Source organism: Podarcis bocagei (assembly GCF_964188305.1).
Source record: "Podarcis bocagei genome assembly, chromosome: 9".
Lineage (NCBI taxonomy): Eukaryota > Metazoa > Chordata > Lepidosauria > Squamata > Lacertidae > Podarcis > Podarcis bocagei.
This window is the reverse complement of record NC_138134.1, coordinates 7,635,677-7,656,176: the sequence shown is the minus strand read 5'-3', so window position 1 is coordinate 7,656,176 and position 20,500 is coordinate 7,635,677. Positions and strand designations below refer to the sequence as shown.

Below are 20,500 nucleotides of genomic sequence, written 5' to 3'. Positions count from 1 at the left end.
TGCAGTAAATGCCAATGAACTCAGCAAGACTTACTTCTGAGTAAACATACATAGGATGGCTCTATAAAACTAAGGCAATTTTAGAGCTCTGCAAAGGCACATCAAAGAAAGCACTGCATTGTTTAATATTTGTTTAAAGTAAATAAGAGATACTAGAGGCCTAGTAAGAAGAGTGGTTAAAAGTATTTTTTATAAATATTTTGTATTTATTTCTTTATTAAATTTCTATACAGTGGAATCTCGGGTTGCGAATGTGATCCGTGTGGGAGGCACATTCGCAGGAGGCACATTCGCAACCCGCAAAGCGCGATTTAGTGCTTCTGTGTGAGCGCCGAAACCCGGAAGTAACCCATTCCGGTACTTCCGGCACGGTGCTCAACCCGAAAACACGTAACCTGAAGTGTCTGCAACCCGAGGTACCACTGTACTGCCCTTCACCCGAGGATCACAGGGTGGTTTACAGTATAAGAACTGCTTCAGTAATATGTCTATCTGATCCACCTTGGCTCATAGGTTTTGTTTCTTACTATGTTATGTAACAAATCAAACCTATGAACCAAGCAGTGGTGTGTAGTCAGTGGACTAGGGGGACTAGGCTAGTCCCCTAAATGTTCCCAGTAAATTGGAGTATTACAGTACTGTACAGTATTAAAGCCTGGTGCCTCCTTCCTGAAGCCCAGGAAGCTTCTGCCTGGCTTACGGAGGGAGGTGCGATGCTCACATGCGTGACAACCTGCTCCACATCACCCTTGCAAGCTGGTGCCTCTGGCCTTAACTGTTCCCCTAGGAAAAATTTCGCTGCACCCCACTGGAACCGAGGTGGATCAAATAACACATATTACTGAAGCACTTCAGGTGAAACACTTTTGTTTTGTAAACTTAAACTCTGCTTGAGTTACGTGTCCCAACTGCAGTTACCATGGAAGCTATGACATCCATCTAGAATTTTAGCAATATGCAATAAGGTAACTAACTGTGGAACCCCAAGTATGTTTACTCAGAGGTAAGTCCCAATATGTTTCATGGACTTAATTCCTATTAGGTTTGTTTAGGATTACAGCCAAATTCTGCTCAATTGTTCTTTTTTCAGAAAATGACAGTTAAAGGAAAGGATTTGATATATTACCCAGTGAGTGCTAATTTTAATAAAATTTTGCAAAAATGAATGGGGCGGGGGGGGGGGCAAGGGAGTCATGACTATTGGCCTTGTACGTGCCAGCAGCCCATCAATGGAAACCAATGCATACAAAAATGTTGCTTTCCCCTACCCCACTTGCAGGAAAGTTAACTATCTTCGCGCCATAACTAAGTTGTATTCTAACAGAGCTGTGAGGAACTTCAAAGAGATTGCTCTGATTTATGTGATTCTCAACTAACTCAGTGATAGCTCTTGTCCATTAAGGCTGAAATCCAATAATGAGTTAGATGAGTTTGAACACTCTGAAATCAGTGGACATAAGAATTCTGAACTCTACATAGTATTGAGCTTCATGTTATACTGGATAACAGAATTTGGCCTCGTCTCAGTTTGTTAGAAGTGTAAAACATGAAAATAAATTCCTGAAAATAGTTAGTCTAGATTACAAATACGTGGAGCAAGGCCCAATCCTAACCCCACAAGGGAGTAAACTCCACTGGATTCAATACTGCTTGCTTCTGAGCAGGCAGGTTTCGGACTGTGCTATTTATGCAGTAGATGTAATCATCTCCATGGAAGTGCGATCAGCATGTAAGAGTGTCTTATATCAAGCCATATATTTCAAACAGTTCTGGAGAAAACCAGAAGTGCATACCAACCTATAGAAAATCAGCATTTAAATCTTATGTAATACGATATGGCAGGTATCACATTGTTTATTAATGAAGCCATATTAATAAAAAAACAATTAAAAATTAAGTGTTACCGTATTTGGTGCCTCCCAGTTTAGCAACATTGTAGAACTTCTTGTCTGTTCTGTCATTCAGTGGTTCAATTAAGTGCTGGAAAAGGCTCTCTGAAAGACAAGTCATACTGATGATTAATATAATATGCTATTATAATATATATAACTGATAATAGCACAGATATGGAACAGCAGAAGAAGGGAAGTAACTATTGACAATGACTTCTTGCCAAAAGAAGACAGGTATATATGATAAAAAACTACAGCTATAATTCTATTCACATTTACTCCTAGGTAAGCACAATAGATCTAGACTGAACAGGAATGCATATTAACCAGCAGTGTTAGAAACTCACATATATAAGCTAGGTGCTAAATGGCTCCTTAAGTCAACGTTACAGTCACCAAAACGGAATGTCTAGTTGCCATTTTTGGGTAAGATGGCTCTAAAGTCTTATTTTTTCAAATGATTGAATGGCTGTGACTGATTCTCAGTTAAACATCTATATAGTTCAGATGACAACCCTGAGCTAGGTAAAGAACTTTGAGAACTTAAAGAAGTCACTTTATCCAGGGACAGTCCATATATTGGCCTATTCCTACCTCTTTTTCTTATTCATAATGTAATAATATTCTTCACAACTGTGAGCAGGGCAGTGGGGTGGGGTAAGTGAAGACAAGCGACAACAATTTCACTACTCCTGCACAGAAAAAGCATTTTGGTTCCTGAAATTCATTCTGATTGTACAGAAAAAATAGAACTGATAGAATTCTACAGGGTGTGGTATCGGTGTGTGAAAACATTCAAGATCCAATGATCCCCAGGCATGCACCTTTAGATGGTGGAGATGTCAGGTGCCATCCTGGTGCCCAGGCATCTTCACTTGGTTGCAAGTGGCCGACAGCCACGTGCGAAATTGCCCTGGCTAATTTCACACACTGTTAACCAGTTAACAAATATAGGATGAAAACTATAAGGGTGGAGTTCTAAGTGAGAAAACATGCGTACAGTACAATTTGTCGGGCACATAAATCTGCAAACTGATTGGAATAATGCATGAGAAGTGCTTTTCCTACTTGTATTTATACTGCATTTCCTCCCCAAGAATTGTTTGTAAGTTCCATTAATTTCAAGGGCCTGGTTTACACACAATACATCATGTGCACAAGCCTGAGAACCTATGCACTCCTTCATTGTGGTCAGGAGGAAGACACTGAAAGCTTTTGCTTCAGTTGTCAACTGTAGTTGTATTCAAAACCGGAAAAGCTGTATTTTGTATTAACTATAGATTAGGGAAACAAGTTAACTTTTAAAATGTGCTCTGTTTCCACCCCGTCCCGCCATTAGCAGTAACCACTGTTAGTGACCACTATTACTGACCACTCTTCTTCTCAGTTTGGATGAAATGAAGAACCATTCTGTTCCCTGCAAATAACTTGTGCTCATTCCCATAGCACTGAACTGTGGTTTTGTGTTATGTTTGAATGCATTCTCAACATGCAAGCTTAGGAGTGCAGCTTTAAACATCAAAAATGTTTTTACATCTTCTATTGTAGATACGTTAATTCAAATAATTTACTCAAGTTGTACTGATTACAATTCTAAGGAACAAACAGAACAATTTAGAGTGGCTTTGCACAATTTACTGCCACTAATCTTTAGTTTGTAATAGATTAAATGTATTCTGTCTTCCAATCCTCTCTCAGCCCTCCATTCTAATTATTCTATAGCTACATTTGGAAGCAGCAACATCTGGATGAATAAAAAAGCTCCACTGTGATTTAATTGAGGGGATTTTCCCCTGAAACAGGAATACAGTATTATTCAATCAGTCACAATTCAAAGGTCAGCATGCTTAGGCTGCAATCCTAAATACAACGCACCTACAAGTAAGACCCACTAACACAGTGAGATTTACTTCTAAAGAAACATACAGGAATTGTGCTCTATTTAAGCCCTTTGATTTGGGTGGGTTGAACACCAATAGCAATGTACTTCATTGCTACAATGCCATTTTACTATTCCCTGATTGTATAAATACCAGAATCAGTTTCAAAGAGGCTTTATACTACTGGGGACTAAATTAAGAGTTTGCATGACTTAGTTATGACTAAGTGATTTTTTATTACATTACAAATATTTTTATTATAGCTTTAAATGGTGTTGACATGCTTCATAATGGGCATATATGTTTAATTTTCTTTACAAAAGTAGCCATACAAGTCTGATCATACTTCTATAAAATATTGTTCCCATTAACATGCTTCATATTATTCATATTTGAGTAGCCTCAAGCAATTTTTTTGGGGGGGAATGTAAGGGTTAAGGCACAAGGTATACCTTCTTTTTAAAAAGTCATTTGAAGAAACATAAACAAAATATCTTTCTCTTTGAAGGTTTGAGCTGCATAGATTCCTCATGCTAGTAAACTGTGGCATTCTGAAAAATGCAGGAGGGTTATGCCCATATCTACTAGCATTGCTACTATTCATAACTGGCCTAACAGTTTTCAAGCTTTAGTAAGCCAAGCCTTTAAAAAAAAAATCACCATTCCTCAAAGTATGCTGACATGCACTGAATCCAAGGGAAAAGTTCCTGGCCATTTTGCAAGCTGGACTCATTGTCTGGCGAGGCCATTTTGCTGGTGGAGGCTTTTGCTCTTAACATGAAATACTTTTCAGTAAAGAGCATCATCCCCCAACTCAATCTTAACATTACTTGCATTTTCTATGCTGTTTGAGCATGCCCATCTCCTGCCATCAGCTGACAGCTTTTACCGGGGGACAGAGGAATGCAAATATGCGGGGAAAATTAAAAGAAGCAGGGAAATTTAGGAGCTGGTCTGCCCTGTTGCTCCTTTTACATACTGATCTGCACCTGTCAAGCCACAAAAATAACCAGGCTCTTCTGGCTGAACAGCAAGGAGTGCAAAAAATAATAGGAAAAAATTAAACACAACATAGAGAGCATGAAAACTGTTACATGAGGCACAGAGGACAATTTTGTTTCATTTTCTCAAAGGCGTAACACAAAAATCCTACCACGTTTATACCAAATAATATGGCCTACTTTCTCACTTGAAAGAGGATGCATCTCAAACCTGTCTCAGGGCTGTGTGTGTGTGTGTGTGCAGACTGACATTAAAAAAATATATGAAGCAGCATTCAGTTAACTCCCTGCGCACAGATAACTAGTGTGTCACAGCTAAGACAAGTAGTAGATAGGTAGCCGTGTTGGTCTGCCATAGTCAAAATAAAAAAAATTCCTTCCATTAGCACCTTAAAGACCAACTAAGTAAGTTCTTGGTATGAGCTTTCGTGTGCATGCACACTTCTTCAGATACACTGAAACAGAAGTTGCCAGATCCTTCTATATAGTGAGAAGGTGGGGAGGGGTATTACTCAGAAGGGTGGTGGGAATGGGAGATTGGCAGATAGCTGAGATGAGCCTGTTGACGACTCTTAACGACTGTAATAGGTCTTACAGGAAAAGGCAAGGGGTGAGAAGGTGAGAAATGGTTTAGTCATGTATAGTGAGATAAGAATCCAATGTACAGCTAAGACAAGTTTCTTGACACACTAGCTTTCTTTAAAAACAACTCCCTGCACATAGAAAACCAGGAGTGTGACAAGGCAGCCCCACCCCCCTTACAGCACACACATGCACAAATGGAAAAGTAGTTTATATAGTGTACACAAAGCCGGAGGACCAGAGGGCGTGCGTTTCTCTCCAAAACGCTAGCCTTCGGTGAGTAGAAGGTATTTGTTTTTAAGCAGGGGGGAATGTTCACTGAGGGAACAACCCCCCCCCCGCAATCGCTGCCACAACCAACCCCCCCCCACAACCTGAATCCGCACAGTCATGACGGAGATGAACCTCCCCACCCCACGAAAACAAGGCCTCTCCTATTCCCCCACATCAAGCGCCCAGAGGCGCAGTGAAAATATCTAACCCCACCCCATTCTTTGACTCCCCCCCCCCGCAACCTGAAGTGGCCCAGCCCTGACAGAGGTCAGCAGCCCCGCCTCCTCCGCCCCCTTTACACGGGGCTGGGGAGAGAAGATGGCCGACAGACCCCGGCCCCTCTGAAGACGGGGGGGGGCTGGCGGGGGGGGGAGAGGCAAGCACAAAGGGAAAGGGGCAGAAAAGACCGGGGGGGGCTCTGAGGGGGAGGTGAAATGAGGCCTGAGGGGGGGCGGCAGGAGAAGGAATGCGCTTGAGGAGGGTCCTTCCCTCCGCCCGCCCGCCCGCCTCCCCTTCACACTGACCTGGCCCGGCCGGCTCCATGTCACTCCCTCCCGAGAAAGGCGGCGGCGGCGGCGGCGGCGGCGGCGAGGGAGGGGGGCGCGAGGGGCCAAGTGCCCAGGAGGGGCGGAGTCTTCCCTCAAACGCCGCGAGAGGTTAAGCGCGGCGAGGAGATAACAGGCTCGCCTCGGCCCCGCCCTCTCGTCGGGGGGGGGGCGGCGGGCTCTCGCGAGAGCTCGGCCGCCGGCAAGAAAGGAAAGCGGCCGGAAATCTCGCGAGGCTCTACTGCGGGGAAGGAATAGCGGCGCTGGCCAGCGGGCCGGCAGCAGCTCTCGCGACACTTGAGCCCCGCTGTGTTTGTCGAGGGAGGGCAAAGGGGCCGCGTGTGCTGCAGCTGTGGGCGTCGCTGCCGGGGCCAAGGCGGGGGGAGGAGCGAGGCTTCCCTACCGGGGGCCGCGGGACGTCCTTGCTGGGCCGGGCGAGGTTGCCCCCCGCCAGCAGCCCTGGCCGCTGAGCCCCTCCGGAGGCAGCCCCTGGGCGGCAGGGGGCAGCGCTTGCTTGGGGCTGGGCTTCTTCCATGAACAAGCCCCTGCCATGTTCGAGGCGGCTTCCCCTGGTCCTAGCGAAAGTGGCTGCTGCTGGGGAGCCCACGCAAGGGGAGTCCCCAGGCCTATGATTTGCACACAGGCTCATCCACAGATGTTCCCTCGCCTCGGCTTTACACCTGCGTAGAAATGAAGCCACATTCTCGGAGGGAAAGGATGCCCAGGGTCCATAGCTGTCAACTTTCAGACTTGAAAATAAGGGATCAGCAGCCTCACCTATCCCGGGGACAGTCTACGGCAGTGTTTCCCAACCACTGTTCCGCGGCACACTAGTGTGCCGCGAGATGTTGCCTGGTGTGCCGCGAGATGTTGCCTGGAGGGAGGTGGGCGAGTCGGAGGCGGGGCGGCGGCGGCGAGGAGAGGCCGCCCAGCGCGGGGCTCTCGCCGTCTGCCTGCCTGGCTGCCTGCGAGCTCGGCGGGCAGCGCCTCCGTCCGCAGCGCCCGCCTCGCGGCTCTCATTCCCTGCCCCTGCCAAAGCTCACCCAGCCAAGCCGCGCTCTCCTTCCTGCCTCGCTTTGCTGCCTCCTCCCCCCCCACCCCCAAAGCTTGGAGGTTCCCTGGCAAGGGGGAGGGGAAAAATTGAAACTTACACTTACGTGCGTCCCTCCCAGCGTGACGCTGCGCGCTGACGTCACGGGGCTGTAATGGTGGTGTGCCTCGAGATTTTTTTCATCAAACAAGTGTGCCTTTGCCCAAAAAAGGTTGGGAAACACTGGTCTACGGGATATCTAACAATCCGGGATAGCAGTGGGAAACGGCGCAGGAATAAGGGAATTTCCCACAAAAAAAAGGAAGGTTGACAGCTATGCCAGGGTCCGATTCACCGAGAATTAACGGGGCGCCTGCTTTCTCTGAAGCTAGCTCAAGGCTGAATTTTCCCTGCACGTACCTTGACATACAGTCTTGAGTTAGCAGAGTCTCCTAACACCTTTCTCATGCTCTTTTTTTTCATCTCTTCCTAATAAAGCCTATCAAAGCATATGGTATAATTCCCACCAACTCCCCTTGTTGAAGACTTCACAGGTTGTGCCGTGAGCCTAGGACGCTGACAGGGAGCAGAGAGAAAGAGGGATCCTCAAGCAGACATCATGCATGCTCAGACCTTTAAGGCACTTGCTGATGTCTCCCTGCCCCGTGGCATTGGTTTGAATGGGCAGCAAGTAGGTGTCAGGCTGAGCAGCAGTCAGGTGCTGAAGGGCTGAGCTGGGTGTGGCAGCCACATGGATCTCCGAAGCTCACCTGCTGCCCTTGGGCATGGCAGAGGATGTTGCTCCCTTTGCACTAGTAAGATTTAGCTGCCAGGCTAGTTGGGTTCCTGCCCCTTCCATGTGCCTTTTTTCATTCATGAGTTTGGCTGGGAGCTGAATGGGGCTCAGCAGGCCCCCTTTTTTGGCCCACTGGATCCTCCCCAGGCTACCCTCCTCACTGGTCCTGCTTCATGCTCTCCTTCAGTGTTCCTCAGGAGAGATGTGCCCTTGAACTTAGATAACGCCTCTTGCGTGCCTGGGGAGAGAGGGGTGTGTGTGGAAAGTACCTTGCTGTAGAAAAGTAAAATCTGTGTTCATTGTTCCGCCCGCTTCTGCCTCTGTACTGCTGGCATATGGCCCCAGAAGGTCGCCTAAAGAAGGTGTTCTAACACCAGTGTTAGAGGCACTGGTGTGGTGTGTGTTGGGCTAGCAGTCAGGCTAGGAGCAGTCAGGCCTTGGTTAAATTTCAATTCTAACCATGAACCTCAGTGGGTAACGTAGAGCAAGGCACTACCTCTCAGACATGCCTACCTTGAAGGGTTGCTGTGAGAAAAAAAGGCAAGAATAAATAACTATGTACAATACACCACCCTGAGCCCCCTTGGAAGAAGGTGATAAACAAATTACCACTGTTGCACAGGAGCAATGTATTTTTAAAGTAATTGTTACGTTGTAAGCCACTGTTGGGCCATCTCACTGTGGGCCAGAAGTCGTGGTGGGGGCACATATTTTTTAATAAATAAATGCATTTTTGAAAAGGAGAGGGAAGAGCCTTGTCCTTTTAGAACAGCAAGCACACAGGGCTCTGTGTAATTTTGTATGGTGTTTTTCTCTGGGGGAAAAAATGGTGGTCAAAGCCTAACTATCTTAGACTTTGCCCTTTGGTGCTAACAGTGGCGGCAGGGGGCTGTGACTGTCTCGCTCACAGCAAGGCTGCCCAACTCTCTTACACGTTCTGTGCAGATTCTATTGCACTGTCTTGCAAAAAAATCAGTCGTGGATCTTTCACCAGATAAGCGCTTTCCACATCCGGTAAAGCTGTACTGTACACGTTGGGGCTCAGAGGAAAATGCAGTGCTCTCCTTTTGGCCACCAAGGGCATAAACTTCGCTACTGTGGAAAGTGAAGCTGAGGGGAAGGGCGGAGACTTCGTTTCCTTCATACGCCTGCGCCTTAAAAAAAGACAACTCCGGTTTCCTGGAACCCGAGAGTCGCTCATTCGGGAGTCCAGGAGCGGCGGAACCATTGTGCTCAGTTGTGTGGTGCAGCGGATATATTTACGTGCCGTACCGAAGGGATTAATTTTTGCGTTTGGAGAGCCATGGCGGGGTCCGGGGCAGAGCTAAAACCTGCCGTACTGAAGCACCGGCGAACTACACTCGAACGGGTCGAAAAGTTTATCTCCGAGATATACTTCACGGACTGCAACCTCCGGGGCAGGTGGGCTTGTGTTGGTCCGACACCTAAAGCCTTCCCCATTCCCCCCACCTGGCTTCCTTCTTCACGCAGCGCCGCAGCGTTACACTACGGAACTCCCTCCCACAGGAGGCAGTGATGGCCACCAACTTGGATGGCTTTATAAGTGGGTTACCGTCGCAGTTCCATGGAGGAGAGGGCTATGGATGGCTACTAGCCGCGACGGCTGTGCTCTGCCTCCACAATTGGAGCAAATAACACTTGTGAATATCAGTTTCTGGAAACTGCAGGGGCGGGGGAAAGTGCTGTTGTGCTCAAGTCCATGGGCGTAGCCAGGGGGGGCAGGAAGGGGCAACTGCTCCCCCAAATCAATTAAAATCAATAAAAATGCACAGCTAGCTGAGTTTCTGCCCCCTGCCCAACAAAAGGCCTGCCCCCTCCTAACAAAAATAATGGCTATGCCCATGCTCAGGTCCTGCTTCCGGTTTTCCCACTGGGGCATTCCCACTGATTGCCCCCCTGTGAGAATAGGATGCTTGGACTAGATGGGCCATTCCATTCAGCTATTCCTCCTAGCCTTCAATTTGAATTAGCCTGATCCTCTGTTCCCATTTCCCTTTCCTTTTCTGTGAAGAAACCCTTCTGGGACCCCACTTTGAAGCTCTTCCCTGGTCTCCTTGCCGGCCCTAGTAGGACCAACTTGGCCAGTTAGCCCTGGTGATCATTTGATGGCTACTGACTGGATTTCTCCCCCCCCCTCCCCCCAAAAAATTACCCCTGAATTTTAGAATTTTATTGACATTGATGCTGCATTTATGTTGTGTTTTTATGCTGTTTTTAAGTTGCACTTTAACCAATGTTTTATATTTGCTGTTAGCTGCCCTGAGCCCAGAATTTTAAATCGGGAAGGGCGGGGTATAAAAAAAATTATTTATTGTTTGATTGGATCCAGTAGACTCTTCTCATGGTTATTACATTCTTAAGAACACACAGTTTGGCCTGCATGGGGGATTTGATGTGACCATATTTGTTTTTAGAAGGTGGTTGTGGCCATGTTGGGTCCAGAGGATAGCACAATATAAGTACTGTACGGTTTAAGAGCCTTTCGAGAGTCCTGTCTTTTGCTGTTAGAGGCTACATGAGACTTCCAAGTTTCAAAGTGGCCCTTGTAGCCCCATCCTCTTAATCATAGAATTGTGGAGTTGGAAGTGACCCTGATTGGTCATCTAGTCCAATCCCCTGCAATGTCTCAACTAAAGCATTCCCGGGTTTGGACAGTTTGAACTCCAGCCATTTTAACTGTTTGCTGTGAAACATGCCATCTGATTTCTACTTCCACAGTTGGAGTCAATGCTGCTTCTGAATACAGTGGTACCTCGGGTTAAAAACTTTATTCGTTGTGGAGGTCCATTCTTAAAAGGTACCACTTTAGCTAATGGGGCCTCCCCCCCGCCGCTGCTGCTGCCGTGCGATTTCTGTTCTCATCCTGAAGCAAAGTTGTCAAGCATCTTTTTCTCCACAGTGACCCATCAGATTTATTTTCTTTATTTATAATTATACTTGTACAGTGGTACCTCAGGTTAAAGACGCTTCAGGTTACAGACTCCGCTAACCCAGAAATATTACCTCGCATTAAGAACTTTGCTTCAGGATGAGAACAGAAATCGTGTTCCGGCGGTGCAGCGGCAGCAGGAGGCCCCATTAGTTAAAGTGGTGCTTCAGGTTAAGAACAGTTTCAGGTTGAGAACAGACCTCCGGAACGAATTAAGTTCTTAACCCGAGGTACCACTGTATACTGCAATTTCATAAAAAATATCAAAGAGCTGATGACACTGAGGTGTGTGTTTCACTGCAGGTTGTTTGGTGCTTCCTGCTCGTTGGCATCTCTCTCTTGCTTTGAAACCTCACAGCGGATTCCATATGACGAAGCTGTCAGACAAGAATTTAGGCTTGTGAAAGTTGGAGACTGTTTTGGAAGCACGTAAGTATTCCCTTAGAGGCTAATGAATTAAAGGAACATATAAACTATCCCTTCTTCATGTGCCTCCTCCATGCGATGTCTGGAAGGCGGTAACATGAGAATGGCCTTTTCTTCAGTGGCTCCCCATTTGTAGAATACTCTCCCCAGGGAGGTTCATCCAGCACCTTCATTATAAATCTTTAGGCACCAGACGAAAACATTCCTCTTCAACCAGGCCTTGGGCTGATTAATATTCTATGGCCTTTTTAATGTGTTTGTGGGACGAGGGGGTATTGTTTTGTTTTATCTATTTATTTTGTGCTTTTATCCTGTATTTTTATCTTGTAAACTATAGTGTGCTTACTGTCAACAAACCACAGTCAGAACCCATGGTTTGACTAAGGAAGCTTGGTTTGCTTTAATTATAGCTTGGTATTATATATGAACTCAGCACCCTTCTTTAATCATGATTGGTTTGATCACCCTACCCTAGACACTCACTAGCTACAAAGGCACAAGGCAAGAACTGTTGGAAAACAAGCCAAATTTTGGAGAAACAAGCCATTGTTTGTTTGACTGCCTGTGGGACAACTTGTGGTTAATTGATAGTTTCTTAAACCATGGCTTAAACAAACCATGGTTTAGTGTTACGCTTCGCGCATGCGCAGAAGCACTCCATTGCGCTCCATGCTTGCACAGAAGCACCACTCTAGTTGTGGACTTTTTGGGGTGCGAATGGCACCCCAGAACGGATTGTGTCTGCAACTAGAGGTACCACTGTATTGTCAGCTTTCATTATATAAAATCAGATGGTTGAAGGATGATATATAAACTAATAAAATAAAAATATAATAGAAACACAGGAAGATGCCTTATACTAGTCAGACCATTGGTCTGTCTTGCTCAGTCTTGTCTACACTGACAGTGGCTCCCCAGAGTTTTGAGCAGGGAATTTTCCCCAGCCCTACATTCTTGAGTCACAGCTACGGAAATCTATGGGACAAAGTAAACTTGAGCGGAGTGCCATTACATCACGTCAGGCTGAATGCCCCATCTTTTTCCTAGGCCCTCATAAGTAACATCAATGGTGTGTGCTTTGCTTAAGCCAGGGATTTCAGGGCCCTTTTCTGATTGAAGCGTTGGGCAAACACTAATACATTTCTTGCCATCCTAGTGAGATAGTTATCCTGTGGAAATTAGAAGTATTGTTTGTATTTATTTATTTATTTATTAAAAGTCACCTGAAATTGTGCATGTCACTTCCCTAAGATGGCAGACTTGCTGGTTCAAAGTAGATCTCAGCATCCCCAGGGAATGGACAGAAAAGGAAGTCCACCTTCTTTGGGAAAGTGAAGGAGAGGGAATGATTTGGAGGGATGGCCAGCCTGTGCAGGTAAGTGACAACCTCATCTGCATGTGCAGAGTGCTGATCAGCTAGCGCTCATGACCATATCAAAGTCATCCATCCTGCCCCCTTGCCCAGAGTAGAATTAAAATAGATAGATGGGCTCCTTTTAAATGGTGCTGAATTTAACTAGAGATGAAACAAGCCAGGCATATGATTCTTTCTTTCTTTCTTTCTTTCTTTCTTTCTTTCTTTCTTTCTTTCTTTCTTTCTCTCTCTCTCTCTCTCTCTCTCTCTCTCTCTCTCTCTCTCTCTCTGTTCTTTGTTGGTGGGAGTTGGCAATGTCCACAAAGGGTTCAGAGTCTAGTATATATGTCAGGCTGTGTGAAGGGAGAAGCAGCAGATCTTGCCATGCAACTGAAAAGCCCTCACTGGCTCTTGCAAGGAGGTAGTGTACATCTTTGTGCAGCATTCAGTTGTCAATAGTGACAAGTCAATGATTGTGTTGGCACATTATGCCCCATGTTCTGTTTTAACCTTTTACAAAAAGATTTAAAAACCTAAATGGCTCAAATTCAAATACTGATCAACAGTAACATCTAGACCATGGGAGCGTTTCAGCCCTATTCTTGAGTTTGTTTAAAATCTAAAACAGCTTATCTTATCTTGTATTCCTTTCTCTGAATTTGTGCCATTAAGGTTTTTAAACTTTTTTGTAAAAGCAGCACTAGAATTTTCACAGTTGAGTCCTCAATCCTGTATTACTGCGCTTTGTTTACCTAGGTCGAGCTAGGATTATAATACTTCAGAATTTTGGGGGTTCTACCCCTTTATTTGAATTTTGGTCATTTAAAGTTTATGATTTTTCTATTTCCTTCTGAGGAAACTGAATAGTTCAGTGAAACGAGGTTTGTAGCCGGCATCCCGTTAAGGCTTTGTTCAATTTTACGTTTTTCTAATTTTTTCCTTAAGCTTTTTGATTTTTATTATTTAGTTTATTTCCACAAGATAATATTTCTAGTCGATTACTTCTCATTTCAGGGATTTTCACGGTATTTCATTTGTTTTGTACATGTTCTGTTTTAGGCAGTGTTGTCCACTATTGTGTTACATTTAAGTGGTTACCTCTGATTCCCTCTCTTCCCTCCCAAAAAAAATCTGACAGGGTTTGACACGGGAAGGTGAGAAGACCAGCTACATTCTGACAGATAATCTAAAGGAGACGGACCCCCACAGGTGAGCAAGGAAGCCCTCTTAGCCATTCAGAGAGTTACTCTTTTGTTTTTCTAGGAAAGTCAGGTTGCCTATTTTTGTCCATTTTCTTTCAGCAGTTGTTCATTTAAAAAGAAGTCAAGACCATGTTGGCTGAGGGTGAAGAGTGTTGGAAGGCACTGTGTTTGTTACCCCTGGATTAAACAGTTAGATGGCTGATGAGCTTGCTGACATTTTCCCCTTCCCTAGCTTGACCCTGTATGTGGAGGTTGCCTGCAACGGTCTGTTTGGAGCTGGGAAAGGCAGCATGATTGCACCACCTGATCCTGACAAGAGGTTCTCCCTGCAGAAGGCGGAGCTGGTGGTCTTCAACAGGGCTGTCCACGAACTTCTGGTAGACTTTGAGATTCTTCTGGACATGGCTAAGGTAAAGCTTATTCTTCCTGGTTTGGTCTTCGAATCCTGACTGTGCACTAGAGGAAGTCGCCTCCCCCATTGCCTAATTCAGTTGTTCCTAAACTTTTGGGGGCCACCGCTCCCCTGGTTCCGTAAACTCGCCCTCGGTGCCCCCTACTCTACCCTATAAGCATTATTCAGAACAGCACTTTGCATGACCCGCTAAGGAAGATAGTAATGCGATAAAATTCGGAACAGTAGCAATCAATTGCACATTTATTCAAATCCAGTTCAAACTACTAGTTTAATTAATTCAACAAAAATGGCAAAATTGATCAAGAGACACCAGCTTTGCAATGTCTGACAATCATTTGCACCTCTAGCAGCTCCCTGCTGGCCCCTTGCCTCATAGCACCCTCCCCCATAATCCCACTGCTACCCCCAGAGAAAGGGGTAGCCCATCCCGTTTTGTTGCCTGAGGCAAAGCAGGAAGGGGCTGCCTTGTGTTTGTCCCCCACACCTTCTCCCCTTGCTGCCTCCGCTGAAGCATCAGTGGGGTGGGGTGGGTTCTGCTTCATGGATGGGCCAGCCCTGACCAGTACTGTGTACTTTGGGAACCATTGCTCTAATCAGTTAGAGGTTTGTGAATGCCCCAAGCAACTGCGGGCATCTTGGGTCCATTCAGCTCAGGATGGTCTCTGATGACTGGAGTTGGCTCTCCAGGGTTTCAGTCAAGGTACATTCCTTGCCCTACCTGCCAAGGATTTAATCTGGGACCTTCTGCATGCAAAACAGTTGCTTTCCCCATATTTTGTGAATTCACACATCGCACATCAGCTTGGAGTGGGTGTTTAGTTACAGTCTGTGTGCATATGCTTGCTTGCACACAAGTCCCAGTGTTTGCTTCTTAACATATTGAGCCATAAACTTAGAAAATAGTACAATGTGGTTTGGCATCTAAGTGTCAGAATATGGCAAGTGCTGCTGCCTTTATTTGGGACTTGGTTTCCCTGAACAGCTTAGGTCCAGGGTACCTCAGGCCTGAACCTTTATATCTCAGCTCAGTCACTGAGATAATCTTTAGGAACATCCTTGCTCTTTCTCGAAGTTGGCAAAGCTTGTTTGACAACAGTGAGAAACCAAGCCTTTAGTGCCACCGACCCCATCCTGTGGAACCATCCTGCCAACAGAGGTTCAGTGAATGTCTTCTGTGTCAACTTTTAAATGCCTGCTGATTTTTTTTTTTTATTTTTTTGCCAGGCCCACGCAGGCAATTAAGAATACTTCTCCCACAATGGTTTGTTGATGCTTACTTTTAGCCTTTCTTTTTTGTTGCTGTCCCAGAAACTCCAGCGGGTGCAGAATGCTGCAGCGAGGCTCCTCACGGGGTCTCTGCCATGGGAGCATATTCACTCAGTGCTTTTTCAGCTGCACTGGCTCCTGGTGGAGTACAGGGTCAGATTTAAGGTGCTGCTTTTGACCTTTAAAGCCCTTCATGGCCTAGGACCCTCGTACCTACGGGACCGCCTCTCCCAGTATGCCCCACGGAAAGCCTCAAGGTCCATAAATAGTAACACCCTAGAGGTCCTGGGTCCTAAGGAAGTCACATTAGCCTCAACCAGAGCCAGGGCCTTTTCAACACTGGCTCCGGCCTGGAGGAATGCTCTGTCTCATGAGACCAGGGCCCTGCAGGATCTGATTTCTTTCTGCAGGACCTGTAAGACAGAGTTGTTCCGCCTGGCCTTTGGCTTGGAATCAAATTGATCCCCTCCCCCTCTTTCTCTTTTTCCTTTCTCCTTCTATGATGGAACTCCTATTTGGGGACTTCCCTGGCTTTTTTCTGGCCCATGTAGGACCAGTCTGGATAGTTGGCCTTGGTGAAGACTTGACGTTTTCATCCCCCAAAAAGTTTTTGATTTGAGTTTCTACTGAAAGGAGGCTGCATTTTAATGCTGGATTTCAATCTTGTTTTTATATCTCATTTCAGTCAATAAAAACAATCAATTGTTTTTCTATCTAGTGTTAGCCGCCCTGAGCCCGGTCTTGGCTGGGGAGGGCGGGGTATAAATTATTATTATTATTATTGCTTTTAACTTAAAATTTTGTGTGTGTTTTTATTGTATGGTTTTTACCATTTGATGTTGTAAACTGCATTGATATGTTTTGTGATTTAGTGGTATATACAAAACAAATACCTAACAGTTCCTTGGTATAGGCTTGTGTGGACGACATATTTTGCCAGCACATGGTTAACGTTTTCCTGTTATGCAGCTTCTTGGGAAGGAAAATCAGCGGAGCTTCCAGGCACTTTACACAGCCAATCGGATGGTTAACCTGTGCGATGTTGCCAACCCATCGACTTTTGCTGCAGCGCACGAACTTGCCTGCTCCGTCTTCGGTCAAAAGAATGGAGAGAGTCAGCATATCATCCACGCGATGGGCCATTGCCACATTGATTCCGGTAACAAGAAGTGCATTTTGGCACAGCATTGTAGGGAAGGCACCAGCAATAGTGGCTGGGTTGGGTGGTGGCGGGTGGTTGTTCTGAACCGCAGGCCCAACAAAGGGCTTGTGGGAGAGGTGGGATGCAGGGATACCAAATAAGGATGCCAAAAACATCAGAATGACCGGTTCTAGGTAAAGGTAAAGGGACCCCTGACCATTAGGTCCAGTCGTGGCCGACTCTTGTGTTGTGGCGCTCATCTCGCTTTATTGGCCGAGGGAGCCGGCGTACAGCTTCCGGGTCATGTGGCCAGCATGACTAAGCCGCTTCTGGCGAACCAGAAATGCCGTTTACCTTCCCGCTGGAGTGGTACCTATTTATCTACTTGCACTTTGACGTGCTTTCGAACTACTAGGTTGGCAGGAGCAGGGACTGAGCAACGAGAGCTCACCCCGTCGTGGGGATTCGAACCACTGACCTTCTGATCAGCAAGTCCTAGGCTCTGTGGTTTAACCCACAGCGCCACCCTATGGCCAGTTCTAATGCTTTACTAAAGAAAGGTATAGACTTACAGCACAGCAGCAGCAGCCTGCCAGATCTCTTAGCCTTTCAGTCGCCAGATGGACATGGCAGCAGGAAGATGGTTTGTCCACACCCAAGCAAACGTGCAAACAGTCTTTATACACAAAGCAGCATACGTCACTTTGTCTAGGACTTCCCACTGCTTCACCTGTTCAGATTAGGTCATAGAAGGCAAATACCCAAATCTTACAGGGAGCAGAGCCAGCACCCGAAGCCCGCAGATAAGGATAACATCAAAGCAAGCCAATTAGCTTATATTGAAGTCAGTGAATATAAACATATATCAGCTCATTGCTACAACAACTCCCAATGGCACCAGCAAGGCTTCTGGAACAGCTGGTGAGGGAGACGGGCAAAGGAGTGGGCAGCTTGGCACCGTGTGACTGCGGTGTCCACAGTGTTGGTTAGGGCATGCCAGTTTAGGGGCTGAAACTTAATTTTTTGCAAATTTCTTCAGGGATGCTCTTTAAAATGTGTTTTGTGGTGTGGGGAATTCAAACCTACTATTTTTGTGATTGGACAACAAGATTATGTTTATGTCTATGTTTGACGAAGGAGCACATAAACTGCTTTTGGAAAGCCAAAGAATTTCAATTTTACCTTCTGAACATGTCAGGTAATGCTGAAATAAATAAATAAAATATTAATGTATAATGTAACGGCAAGTCCTTGGCAATCATTTTTAATGAATTCTATGCAATTTTACTTACTAAGCAGAACAAATTTATATTAATTTAACCAAAATATATATTTTGAATTTCCAAGTCATCTTCCAACTTTTTAGCACCCCTCATTTTTGGAATTTGAAAGTTGAGCTCCCTGCTGCCTTGGCTAGTGTTAGGTGGTGTTGGTGAGGCAAGAGATCAAAGCAACGCCCCCTGTGCTGCCCGGCCAACAGCTACTGGATATCTGGGCGCATCTGGTGCTATTTGACAAAATGTGTGTGTGATTCGGTGGCAAGTTCACATTGTGGAAAGGGTGTTTCAACCTCGGACATTTGTGTGGGAGAGAGACACCTGCCTGATGCAATGAACTGCAAATCAGGCCAGTCTGTTTATGCTTCCTCTTGCATGGCTCTTTTCCCAAGAGTTAGGTCTTTGTTTTTTGTTTTTTAGAAAATGGAATTAATTGGCAAGGACTGGATGGGGGAGGAATGGATGGAGGGGGCAGAGTTGAAGGCCACAGAATAATGAAAGCTATGAACAGCTGCAAAGAGAATGTTGTAGAATCTTGAAAATGGTCAGGCTAGAAAACTGGAGACGGTCTAACTGCAGTTTTTGTACAACTCCAATTTCATGTGCCCTGACATTTTTGTTCCTGTCTATATACTTGGACTTTTTTCACAATCTTTTATTTTTCTTTTGGCACCATTAAAAGTGCATTTGTTTTTTCCCACTTGCTGCACACAGCTTGCATTTCTTCCTTCAAGGCCTCATTTCTGTAATGGCATAATTGCTGCGCACTTCTGTCTCCATGAATGCCTTGCGCTGACCTCAGAATTCGGGTTTTCTGGCTGCAGAATTTAGCACCTTCATTATATATCTATCTAGTCATGCATGCGACTGACAAGATTCTGATTTCTTCTGAATGCCATGTGAGAGGCTTATTTTCTGTCTCTTCTGTTATGGGGCCGGGCAAGCTAGGATTGTGACCGCATAGGCCACGTGGGCATCATAAATGAATAAACCAGCTCCTGCCTGCAATTGTCCTCTTAGCTTGGCTGTGGCCTTACGAGGAGACGATCCGTAAATGTGCTCGCAGCTGGGTGACTGTCATACGCCTGATGGAGAAGAACCCGGAGTTCACCTTTGTTTGCTCACAGGTATTATTAATATGTCTATGTACGGGAAAGGATCTAGTTTAGGTCAAGGGCTGTGTTCCCTCGTGGGTCAGCTTCTGGGGACCACATACCAGTGGTGATCAGAGCCAAAGCCACATAAAGGCCCCACTCACACATCTTCAGCCACAGCTTCCCAGCAGCAATGTGGATTACGACTGTGTCCTGTTTGCATGAATGGGATTCTTCCCCTGCTCACTTTAGCCCGATTGCCTTGTGTTTGGTGGGGCTGAGGCACAGAGGCTGCAGGCTGGATCCAAGGAGCTAGTGATCAAACGCCCATGTTTTAGTTGATTAAATACAGTGGTACCTTGGTTTAAGGGACGCGGGTGGTGCTGTGGGTTAAACCACAGAGCCTAGGACTTGCTGATCAGAAGGTTGGCGTTTCAAATCCCCGCGACGGGGTGAACTCCCGTTGCTCGGTCCCTGCTCCTTTCCTGTTTGAAAGCGCGTCAAAGTGCAAATAGATAAATAGGTACTGCTCTGGCGGGAAGGTAAACAGCGTTTCCGTGCGCTGCTCTGGTTTGCCAGAAGCGGCTTAGTCATGCTGGCCACAAGACCCGGACACTGTACGCCGGCCCCCTCGGTCAGTAAAGCAAGATGAGCGCCGCAACCCCAGAGTCAGCCACGATTGGACCTAATGGTCAGGGGTACCTTTACCTTTGTTTAAGAACAGCTTAGTTTATGAACAGCTTGGATTAAGAACGCTGCAAACCCAGAAGTGGGTGTTTTGGTTTGTGAACGTTGCCTTGGAAGAAGAACATGTTCCGCTTCCTGTTGAGTGTAAATTGAGTCTCCCACTGCTATGGGAAAGCACGCCTTGGTTTAAGAATGCTTTGGTTTAAGAACGGACTTCCAGAACAGATTAAGTTCGTAAACCAAGGTACCACTGTATTTAATCAACTAAAGATGGGCGTTTGCATTGCAAATGGTGGTGAATGTTGCATACAGATATTTCCTACCTGGTATGACTAGAGACATCATTGCTAATGAAAAATAATTTCTGATGAAGGAACTAAATACAAAATGAAACGCTGCTCTCCTGGCAATACTATTCTATTGTCCTGGAGAACTGAAAGGGTTTCAGGCACTCTGACTGATCTGTGTTTTATAAATGAGGGGCACATTGATTGTTAGCTCAAATTTTTAGAGTCATGCTTCTCCAAATCTGGATGGTAGCACTTATTTTCGCACACAAGTTGCAGGTGTGGGTACAGAATGACGACTTTTCATTATATTAAATTTACATTACAGGTGCCACATAATACCTGTTTCACATTGTAAGATCTGAAACATAGTATGTGGCAGCATTTACACTTCGGAATTTC

At 45.7% G+C, this 20,500-nt stretch overlaps 2 protein-coding genes across 2 annotated transcripts in view; one reads left to right on the top strand and one right to left on the bottom strand.

Annotated features, from left to right (window-relative positions):
- IREB2 (iron responsive element binding protein 2) overlaps positions 1-6,318 on the bottom strand; it is a 32,586-nt gene extending 26,268 nt beyond the window's left edge. The window contains exons 1-2 of the mRNA XM_081207631.1: positions 6,153-6,318; positions 1,905-1,994 (exon numbers count right to left, since the gene is read on the bottom strand). Coding sequence (XP_081063757.1) covers positions 1,905-1,994; positions 6,153-6,171 — 109 coding nt within the window. The 5' untranslated portion in view covers positions 6,172-6,318. The remainder of the gene's footprint in view (positions 1-1,904; positions 1,995-6,152) is intronic.
- A 2,581-nt stretch (positions 6,319-8,899) lies between these two features.
- MAN2C1 (mannosidase alpha class 2C member 1) overlaps positions 8,900-20,500 on the top strand; it is a 34,111-nt gene continuing 22,510 nt past the window's right edge. Inside the window, exons 1-7 of the mRNA XM_081207624.1 lie at positions 8,900-9,421; positions 11,253-11,378; positions 12,627-12,750; positions 13,868-13,938; positions 14,164-14,341; positions 16,582-16,771; positions 19,051-19,157. Coding sequence (XP_081063750.1) covers positions 9,303-9,421; positions 11,253-11,378; positions 12,627-12,750; positions 13,868-13,938; positions 14,164-14,341; positions 16,582-16,771; positions 19,051-19,157 — 915 coding nt within the window. The 5' untranslated portion in view covers positions 8,900-9,302. The remainder of the gene's footprint in view (positions 9,422-11,252; positions 11,379-12,626; positions 12,751-13,867; positions 13,939-14,163; positions 14,342-16,581; positions 16,772-19,050; positions 19,158-20,500) is intronic.